Source organism: Neovison vison, chromosome 1 (genome assembly GCF_020171115.1).
Source record: "Neovison vison isolate M4711 chromosome 1, ASM_NN_V1, whole genome shotgun sequence".
In the NCBI taxonomy this organism is placed as follows: domain Eukaryota; kingdom Metazoa; phylum Chordata; class Mammalia; order Carnivora; family Mustelidae; genus Neogale; species Neogale vison.
Genome location: NC_058091.1, coordinates 309071483 through 309082405, shown reverse-complemented (window position 1 = coordinate 309082405; position 10923 = coordinate 309071483). Strand labels below are relative to the sequence as shown.

General features: G+C 43.2%; 1 protein-coding gene across 1 annotated transcript in view; it reads left to right on the top strand.

Annotated features, from left to right (window-relative positions):
• The first annotated feature begins 429 nt into the window (after positions 1–429).
• MARCHF6 (membrane associated ring-CH-type finger 6) overlaps positions 430–10923 on the top strand; it is an 81453-nt gene continuing 70959 nt past the window's right edge. Inside the window, exon 1 of the mRNA XM_044233838.1 lies at positions 430–642. Coding sequence (XP_044089773.1) covers positions 624–642 — 19 coding nt within the window. The 5' untranslated portion in view covers positions 430–623. The remainder of the gene's footprint in view (positions 643–10923) is intronic.

The window sequence follows — 10923 nt, the reverse complement described above, 5'->3', positions numbered from 1 at the left end:
GTCTTCTCGCCCAGAAACTCCCTAAGCCTCCCAGGGACCGGCCTCCGTCGTGCACGGCGACCGGGGCCCTCGCTGCGCTCGCGGCCAGGCGCCTGCTCACGCTGCTCTTCACCGCCCCCCACCCGCCCCCGGCGTGCGCCTCCTCTGTCGCGGTCCTCGATGCCACCAGAGCTCGGCTCCCGCTCAGGTTTCCGCCCCGCCGCCCACAACAACGCCCACTCGCAGCCCCACCACTCGCAGCAACACGGCTCGCAGCCCCACCCACGCTCAGGGAGCTCAGCCCGCCCCGCCCGCGCGCCCGCCAGCGGCGGAAGTGACGGCGCGCGTCGTTGGGGCGCTCCCGCCCCTTCCGCCCGGCGCCCCGCCCAGGCCTGTCGGCTCCGCTCTCCCCGCCCCTCCCCCTCCCCTCTCACGTCCGCTTTCTGTCAGCCTGTCTCCCTTTCCCTCTCCCCCTCTCTCCTTCCTTTCGCTTCCTCTCTCGCACCTGAGCACACGCACCTGCCCGGACCCGGCTCCGCTCCCTCCTCCCTCCTTCCCCTCCCTCCCTCCCCGCCCCGGCCGGAAGGCTCGGGCCCCGGCCGCGGGAGCCTCGCGGCTGCGTCACCGCCGCCCCCCCAGACAAGATGGACACCGCCGAGGAAGGTAAGCGGCGGCGCCCGCGCCCTTGCACCGGCGCCTGGGTTCGGGCCAGGCCCGCGCCCCGGCCGCGGAGCTCGAGGCAGGCGGCGGGCCCCCCCCCGCCCGATCCCCGGGCGGCGCGGCGAGGCGGGGAGGCTCCCCTCGGGGCGGGGGCGCGCGGTGACAGCGGCGGGGCCGGCGCCTGAGGCCGTTTGCCCGCCGCGCTGGGCGCGAGGAGCGGCGGGCCGACGGGCCGCAGCGGGGAGCGAAAGGTGACCCCTCGGCGCCCCCCGCCGTTTCCCGCCCGTGCGCTCGGAGGGCGGGGATCCGCCGGGGTCGGGGGCTTCGGGCCGTGGGGATCGGGGCCGGCCTGGCCTCCGCGCCCCCTCTGTCCCCCCCCAGTCCCCGGGGGACACGCTGTGGTCGCTGCTCGAAGTATGGGGGCGTATTCCACGCCCTTCCCCCACCCGGTTTTGTCTTTCTTACTGTCGTTTCGCCTATTGCTGCTGTGCAGGCCCTACCCCCGACAACAAAACTTCTTTGTTGACTCTGAAACTTCGCGAAAAATGCCCCGCCAGGTGACGGCTGAATGCAGTGGACTGAGCCCCGCGGAAGAACCTCGCTCTCGGCGTCCCTGCTCCCAAATAACTTGCTCCCTAGACGGGGAAGAGGAACGTCCAACGGGGTTATTAGGAGGAGGGAGGTTGCCGAGGATTCTTTTGTTTTGGTAGTTTATTCTGCGTTGAGTCCCCGACACCAGTCAGCAGGGTTTTCTGTGCTTTGTTTTGTGAGCGCGTGTGTTTCGGAACTAGCTGAGCCTCGTCCACCGAGTCCGTCGGTGCAAACATCTGTTGAGTATTTAAATGCGTTTGCTCGTCCACGGAAGGCGGGCTGGTAAAGCGCTCTCTCTTTGTAGAATCTGTCAAGTCATTTCGTGAGTCTGTAAAGGAAATTAGTAAATTATCCCGTTTCTTGCTGCTTTGGTTATCCGTGAAGAGACATTTATGCATCGGGTGTACTGATGTGGGGGTCTATGTCTTTCAGTCTTCATGGATTTCGATTCGGGTGGTTTTAGATGAAAGTCGTCGAATACTGCCGTGGTGTGCAATAGTGAGTAATACAGGCTTGATATTGTCTGTGTATGTAATGGATTCGTAGATCTCAGTTTCTTGTTTTTTAAAGAAGTCGGTCCTCAGAACTTCAACTGTAGGGACGTGTGTGCGCGCGACGGTTTTCAGAGCACATTCACACGCGTTTACGCTTGATCTTGCAGAGCAGCCCCAGCCGGTGGGGAGGTGGTAAGATCTTTTACAGATGTGGAAATTCAGGCTTAGTTATTTTAACAGCTTGTTCAGGTGTCACACGCTAGTAAGAGATTTCAACCTAGATATTCTGATTATAAACAGAGTTTTCCTCTCATTGTGCTTCAGTTGTGTTTATTGTACACAGTGAGTGAAAGCTAGTCGCTGCAGGAGACTCCCTTGTAAAAATAGTAAAGTGAAACTGCTGAGGGGTTAGGAATTACTTTCTTTTTGACAGATGGTCCGTGTGTAGATTTCTATCTGCATGGATTTCGGGTCATTTTGGATTCACATTTTAATGACTCAGTCTAGTAAGGGAAGTATTTATTTATCACAATGTGTGCAGGCGTATTCCATTAAGTTGTGTTTGAGCCTGGGTACTCATAGTACTTGCATACACACTTATGGTGCTGTAGTTAGTGGAAACTCAGGAACTGCAGAATCTCAGACTTTATATGGACTCATGAAAAAAAGATTTTCAATGTACTTCTAATGCTTAAACACTTTTTTCCTTGTAAAATTATAAGCAGGGTAAGATACAAATGATTTTTCTTTAGTGGCTTGAACCCCGTTTCCTACTGAAATAACTATGAGAACGTGTGTATGGCATTTATTTTGCTAAACACTTTATACACATCTTACTCAGTTCTCTCAACATTTTTTTTTTTTTTTTTTTTTTTTTAAGTTCTCTCAACATTTTAAGGTAGGCTGTATCCACTCTTTATGGAGAGGAGATGGTGGGTTGGTATTATTAGTGACTTGCCTAGCTTACAGGGAACAAGGTCAAAGGTAAGATTCAGACTTGGGTCTGTCAGACCCTGTTGTTAAAATAAAATAACTTATTTTTGTTGCTCCCTTTATAAGATGAATCATTTACAAATTTTGACAGAACCTTTTTATTTTGGCATTTGTTTTATGAAACTATTAGTCATGAAATGAAAGTGAATTTTAATACTTCTCATGCCCACTTTTGCCAAATTCCAAATCAGAAGACTTCTGAAATTTTCAAAATTAAATTTAAACTTAACTTGAAAAACCATTACAGAGGATTTCATGATAAAGTGCAGAACAGCTTGGAAACAACTGCTCTGTTTGCTGAATTGGTTATTGCAGATTATTATTATTATTTTTTAAAAGATTTTATTTATTTATTTGACAGATCACAAGTAGGCAGAGAGGCAGGCAGAGAGAGAGAGAGGAGGAAGCAGGTCCCCGCTGAGCAGAGGGCCCGATGCGGGACTCGATCCCAGGACCCTGGGATCATGACCTGAGCCGAAGGCAGAGGCTTTAGCCCACTGACCCACCCAGGCGCCCCTGCAGATTATTTCTAAAATTGAAAAAATACAGTTGGATTTTTTTTATGTGATTTCAAAAGAAGCAGGTGTTTTTTTGTTTTTGTTTTTGTTTTTTTTTTTCGGTAGGAGACAGTAAAAATGGAAGAAAATTATAAAAATATGTATAGAAAATTAAATTTCAAAATTGTTACCTATTAAAAACGCTGATAATATTTATTTTCCTATTTTTTAAATATGCTAATCTGAGCCAAGAGACTAAGAATGTTATTAAAATACCAACCATACAAGTAGAGTGTAACTCTTCCCACTCTTAAAAATAGCATCTTGCTTTTCTCTAGAGGACTATATATGATATTATAATGCTAAGAATGTTTTGTGTTTGTAGTAAACAATATTGAAATCAGTTAGAAAATTATTTGCCAGGTGGATTTTGGCCCTTCGTATTAAGTGTTTGTTAGATTTTAAAGGTGCTTGTTGTGTTAAATTTTATTTTCGTAAAATCAATAGGTTTATAATCCATTCTCATTACACAGGATACATGAATCATTCATGTTGTTTGTATGTAGTTTGTATGGGTGTAGATAGTTTATATAAACAGCTGTCATCAAATCTTTAAACTTCAGAGGATACCTTAGATATGCAGCTTCCTCATTTTATGGATTAGGAGTCTGATCCTGCAGTGCGCTGAGATTTTTCAGTTTCAGGGAAAAAAATAATGTCTTTTGCTCAAGGATATTCATTTTTTAGAAGGAAAGCACCACACTGTTGGAATAGATGTTGGAAGCAAGTTTGGTGTATGAAAATCTCATGAAGATATTAAATACATTTTGCATAGTAGAGTGTTCTCATTTCAGTCCAGTGATAGAGACCTGACTTTTTAAAAAAAAATTTGCTAAATTACTCCTTACTGTAGCAAAACGTAATACAAAATCTCATCAGTAATTTTTTTATGGGGTACCAGAACACTTCTTCTTTATGCTTTATGAGACGCCCTGGGGAGGTATGGGGTTGAAGTGCCCTGCAGTTGATCATGTTCTGTATTTACCATGGCAGAACCTGAGGTGGCATAGATTCGCAAGAGATGAGTAAAAGGGATGGGAAGTTGCCATAACCAGACAGCTAGTTATCATCTTTCTAGAACCACATGGTCTTGCATGTCTGCTTTCAGACATGTCTGCTTCATTCTTCTCACCACGGATCTCCTTTCACTGCTTTGGCATGCTAATGACCACCAAGCAGACATCACTTATTTGACAAACGCTTATTGAGCACCTGTTACAGGCCAGGCACTATTTTATGCTTTTGGGCTAGGCAGGGAACAGAATAGACAAAATCCCTTATTTCGTTGAGTTTACATTCTTTTTTTTTGTTTTGTTTTTTTGTCTTTTGTCTTTTTGAGTTTACATTCTTTTGGTTTGGTTAGGAGAAAGGGAAGACAAAAAAAAATTTATATAGTGTAACTGGACGGTTATAAATGCTGTGGAGAACAGTAAATCTGTAGGAATTAGGAGTGCCAGGATAGGAGGATGGTGCTGCAGTTATTAAATAAGACAGTAAAGGAAGGCCTCACCGAGAAGGAGCAAAGTAAGAGAGGGAATTAGACATACTCTGTGGGCAGAGCATTTTAGGTAAAGGCAATAGCCATTGTGAAATCTTTAAGATGGGAGTATGCCGGGAATGTTTAAGTACTAACCAGGAGACCAGTGTGAATGGAGTGAGTTAGTTGGGTAAAGAGTAAGTAAAATATGAGGTCAGAGAGATCATGGGGCTAGGAGGAGTGTAGAAGGGGAGCAAGTATCTTTCTTATTTTATAAGACTTATCTTCACTTCTACTTTTCTGAGTTAGGGTTTTGAGCAGAGGTGAGGCATTAATTGTCTCGCCATTCTGTTACTGGCTGTTTCCTTGAATATCTCTCTTTCCTGACCCGCTTAATCTTAAATCCAAATTTCTGGTAGCTAGAATCTGATTTGCCCATGTTGGGTCAGGTGCCTGCCTATGATCCAGGTAGCTGGGTGGTGGAGGGGAAGATAGTGGAAGTGGAAGAATAAAAATCATGTCAAAAGGCACAAACTAACAGTTATAAGGCCTGGAGATAATAGTATACAGCATGGTAACTATAGTTAATACTATCTTACATATTTGAAAGTTACTAAGAGAATAGATATTAAAAGTTCTTACCATAAGAAAAAATTGCATGTGTGATATATTTAACTAGACTCATTGTGGTGATCATTTCATGATATATACATATGTTGAATCTGTGTCATACACTTGAAACTAATGTCATATGTCAGTTACATCTCAATAAAAAGAAAATGAATAAAAGTCATGAATGGCTACCTCCATTCTTGGTCAGGGCAGACATCCCAAAAGGTGTCTCTTCCAGTGTTGAACTAAATACCTTCTAGGCTGGAATGCTATGAGTGATTAATGTGGGGCTTCCTGGGTATTATCTTCCAGACCAGGCTTATTTTTGTTGGGTTTTACCTCTCTCCTGTACGGAAATGAAGATCGCTTATTTTTAGTGTAATACAGGTAAAATGGAAAGTTCTTAAAAAGAGAACAGGAAGTAAAACCGCAAGGGAAAATTTACTAATTCAGATTATATTTTAGAATGCTTTCACACTGGGCAAGGCAAGATATATTACAGGAGTTTTAAGTTCAGGCAATGGAAATGGAAAGAACGAGGAAGAAGCAACATCAGGTTAGAATTAATAGAATATAGTGATCGATGAGATGATAAAGGGAGGAGGATTTGAAAATGATTTCTGCTGCAGTTTCGTTAGCTCTGAATGGGAAGAGAAATTCAGTTTTGGATATTGTATTCGTAATGGGTGCCATAACAAAGTAGCATAGACTGGGTGGCTTCCACAATAGAAAGTTACTTTCTCACAGTTCTTGAGACCAGAAGTTTGAGAACAAGATGTCTGCAGGGCTGGTTTCTTCTGAGGCCTCTCTCCTGGGGTTGCAGATTTTTGTCTTCCTGTGTCTCTATATGATTTTCTCTCTCTGCAGGTCTGTGTCTTAATCTCTTTATACAAAGGCACCGAATGTTGAATTAGGGCCCACCCTAATGACTTTATCTTTAACTTAATTATGTCTTTAAAGATCTTGTCTACAAATACAGTCATTCTGAGGTTCTTGGGATTAAGACATCAATATATGAGTTTTGGTGGGGTGTTTGGGTGGCTTAGTTAAGAGTCTGCCTCTGGCTCAGGTCATGATCCCAGGGTCTCAGGGATCCTGGGATTGAGCCTGGGGTCATTGGGCTCCCTGCTTAGCTGCGTGTCTGCTTTTGCCTCTCCCTTTGTTCCTTCCCCCCACTTAAGCTTGAGTGCTTTCTTTCTGTAATAAGTTAAAAAACCCCATACGTATACACACATATATATTGGTATATATGTGAATTTTGGTGGAGCTGGTGGAAACAACACAATTCAGTACATAAGAGACATGGTGAGTTCTTGAAGGCTTGGAAGACATTGAAACATTTTCTGTATGCTCATTTCTTGGAACAATTTCATTATAATCTTACTTTTCTCTCTCTCTTCTCTACCCCACTTGAGTATTCTTTAATGCTAGGTTAGTGAGGTGTAATTTACATGCAATCAGATTTAGCATTTTCACTGTAAAGTTCTGTTATAGCACTTTGAGATAAAAGATTTGGAGATTCCTTGCTTTTTTTTTTTCTTCTCCATTTATCAAATATTGAATACTTGCTCTGTGCTTAGGCCCTGTGTCAACTGTGTTTCTTGCGTGAATTTCATTTCCCCCATTCCTAGCCATTTCAGAGTTCCTTAGAGGCACTTTTTTTTGGTTTGTTTTTAAGATTTTATTTATTCATTTGACAGACAGAGATCACAAGTAGGCAGAGAGAGAGGAGGAAGCGGACTCCCCGCCAAGCAGAGAGCCCCATGCAGGGCTCAACCCCAGGACCCCGGGACCATGACCCGAGCCGAGAAGGCAGAGAGGCTTTAACCCACTGATCCACCCACACGCCCCTTTAGAGGCACTTCTATTAAATGGATCAGTTTGAAGACTATTGCTTTTGGGATTCCTTTATACTTTTAAATACTCAAGACCCATAGGACTTTTGTTTATGTGGAGGATATCTTTTTAGTATATTAGAAATGAAAACAGAACTTTAAAAAATTTTTTAAATTTTATTTTTAAAATATTTTGTTCATTTATTTGACAGAGAGAGATCACAAGTAGGCAGAGAGAGAGAGGGGGGAAGCAGGCTCCCTGCTGAGCAGAGAGCCCAGTGCAGGGCTCGATCAGAGGACCCTGAGATCATGACCTGAGCTGAAGGCAGAGGCTTAACCCACCCAGGTGCCCCAGAACTTTTTTTTTTTTTTTAAAGATTTTATTTACTCATGAAAGAAAGAGAGAGAGAGAGAGAGAGAGAGGGGCAGAGGGAGACGCAGGCTCCCTGCAGAGCAGGGAGCATGATGTAGGATTTGATGCCAGGACCGTGGGATCATGACCTGAGCTGAAAGCAGATGCTTAACCGACTAAGCCACCCAGGCACCCAAAAAGAACTTTAAATGCAATACATATTAAGAAGAATAACTTTGTGATAAATGTATTTTCCAAGACGAAAACTTTAGGGAGAAAAGTAGCATTGTTTCAGTTTTTTGCAAATCTTTATGTCTGACTTGTTAGAAGACAGTTGGATTCCCATCTCTGCCCCTGCAGTTACTCTTGTGATATGTTTTGGTTAAAATGTATGAAGAAGATTGGGCTTGTTCACACAGATAGTTTGAAAATGGGAGGGGCGCCTGGGTGGCTCAGTGGGTTAAAGCCTCTGCCTTCAGCTCAGGTCATGATCCCAGGGTCCTGGGATCGAGCCCCGCATCCGGCTCTCTGCTCAGCAGGGAGCCTGCTTCCTCCTCCCTCTCTGCCTGCCTCTTTGCCTATTTGTAATCTCTGTCTGTCAAATAAATAAATAAAATCTTAAAAAAAAAAGAAAAAAAAAAGAAAGAAAAAAAAAGAAAATGGGAGTTGTATTTTTAGGTAATTTTTTTAAAAAAGCTTTTATTTATTTATTTGACAGAGAGAGATCACAAGTAGGCAGAGAGGCAGGCAGAGAGAGAGAGAGAGAGAGAGAGAGAGGAGGAAGCAGGCCCCCTGCTGAGCAGGAGCCAGATGTGGGACTCGATCCCGGAACCCTGAGATCATGACCTGAGTTGAAGGCAGAGGCTTAACCCACTGAGCCACCCAGGCGCCCCTTTAGGTAATTTTTTATGTCCTCTGATACTATGCCAAAATTTGACAAGTGGTCGTTTATTTTTTTCTTCTTCTTCTTTTTTTTTTTTTATTTAAAGTGGTATTTTCTTTAAGTGCTATTAATCTGAAAGCATACACATCACCTTTTAAAAATTAAATCAATGGGGCGCCTGGGTGGCTCAGTGGATTAAAATCCTCTGCCTTCGGTTTGGGTCATGATCTCTGGGTCCTGGAATTGAGCCCAGCATTGGGCTCTCTGCTCAGCAGGGAGCCTGCTTCCCCCTCTCTCTCTGCCTGCCTCTCTGCCTACTTGTGATCTGTCTGTCAAATAAATAAATAAAATTTTTTAAAAAAATTAAATCAACTTAAAATTCATTGGTTTGATGGGTCAGAATAGTCCAGAAATAGACTCATATATATGTGGACAATTGATTTTTGACTAAAATACAAAAGCAGTTCGGTGGAGAAAGCATAGTTTTTCAGCAAATGGTGCTGGGATAATTAGCTGATCATAGACAAAAAATTAACTTTGAGGCATACCTTTCACCATATACCAAAATTAACTCAGAGATGTTAGACCTAAATGAAAAACCTAACTGTGAAACTTTTAGAAGAAAATATAGGAGAAAACCTTTGTGATTTTGGGTTAGGCTAAGATTTCTTAGATAAAACATTAAAAGCATGATCTGTAAAAGAAGAAATTGATAAATTGGATGGCATCAAAATTCACAAGTTCTGCTCTTTGAAAGATACTGTTAGAATGAAGACAGGCCACAGAATATGTTTGCAAAATGTCTATCTGATACTGGACTATATAAAAATTTTTCAAAACTTAAAAATAAAATGAATGACACAGTTTAAGAGAGGCCCAAAGATTTGGACACCACACCAGAGAATATATACATACGGTTTATAAGCATATGAAAAGATGCTAAGCACCACCCGTGGTTAGGTACATGCAAATTAAAACCAGAGTGAAATGATTCACACCCACTAGGATGACTATAATCAAAAAGAACATACAGAGGAGAGGGAGAGGGAGAAGCAGACACCTTGCTGAGCAGGGAACCCTGTGTGGGGCTCGATCCCAGGATCCCGAAATAATGACCTGAGCCACCGAGGCGCTCCCTCAGTGGAGCTGTTTTTAAAAATACTTTGGTTTGTTTTTCAGTCATGTGTGGTTTTGTAACATCATGTGTTGGTCTTTTGGTAGATAATCAGTCATTGAGTTATGCAGGTCTTCCAAATGTTGATAGGTTTCATGTGTATTATAAAAGCTTACATTCCTTAACATCACTACCTGTCTCATCTTGAAAAGCCTTTTAGCAATTGGGGAAGCAGTCATGCTCATTGTGGTGGATACAAGTTTTCTAAAATCCTAATTTTTGCTTGAAAGTTTGATTTTTATTATTGGCAGCAAATATTGTCAGTTTTCCTTGGCTCCTAGGCTCACTTCATTCTTTTGTGATAAAATGTCTGCGGAATACTCAGATCTGTCTGAATAACTTGTTTTTGTTTTTCTTTTCAGTTTTTTTTTTAAGCTATGGTAAAAATGATGTTTCAAAAACAAACATGATGTTTCTTGGGAGGAAAAAATAGTTCAATTGGTAATTCCAAAGAATTGTACAAAGTACTTTTTTTTGAGGCAAACATTGGTGTTGAGCTCAAGTCGAGGAGTGATCCCACACTCCCTGTATTTTCCAGTTCAAAACTTTTAGTTGGTTCTTCTTTAAGTATTTTTTTTTGCAGTCTTGATCTAGTGAAGAGACAGATGACACCCAGTAAGTTAAGCAGAGGAAGTTGAATTACTAAGCTATGGGAAGAAGGTAGCTAAAGAGATGTAAACAGTGCAGTAAAGGGTACCTGGGCAAGAAGGGAAGTATCCAAGTAGAGGCCGACTTGGAAGAGGTAGGGCCACTTCTTACAGTTATGGTTTAGACACCACTGGAGGAGTGTGGAGTTGTCCAGAGCTAGTCTGGGCTAGCAGGAGGCAACCCTCCAGGGTGCAGGAGAGTCAGAGGTGGTGGATGGGCATGTAGGGGGAGTTGGATACCACTGTTGGGTACAAGACCTGGTGTGTCTTATATTCTTGGTGTCTTGGATTCTTACCAGTAGGGTTGTGAAAGGTGGTCATTACAACAAACCTACTGACAGTGCAGCAGGAGCCAGAAAATCACTTCCTCCTGTGTTGTCCCTCCAGTATCTTCTAGTGACAATTTTTTTTAAAAAAAGATTTATTTATTTATTTGACAGATAAAGAGAGCACAAGTAGGCAGAGTGGCAGGCAGAGGGAGAGGGAGAAGCAGGCTCTCCACTGAGCAGGGATCCTGATGCGGGGCTCCATCCCGGGATCCTGGGATCATGACCTGAGCCAAAGGCAACTGCATAACCAACTGAGCCACCCAGATGCCCCACAAATTTGTTTAAAAAAAAAAAAAAAGTTTTGAGTTCAGTACCTGATGAGGTACTGAAGGAGAGATTT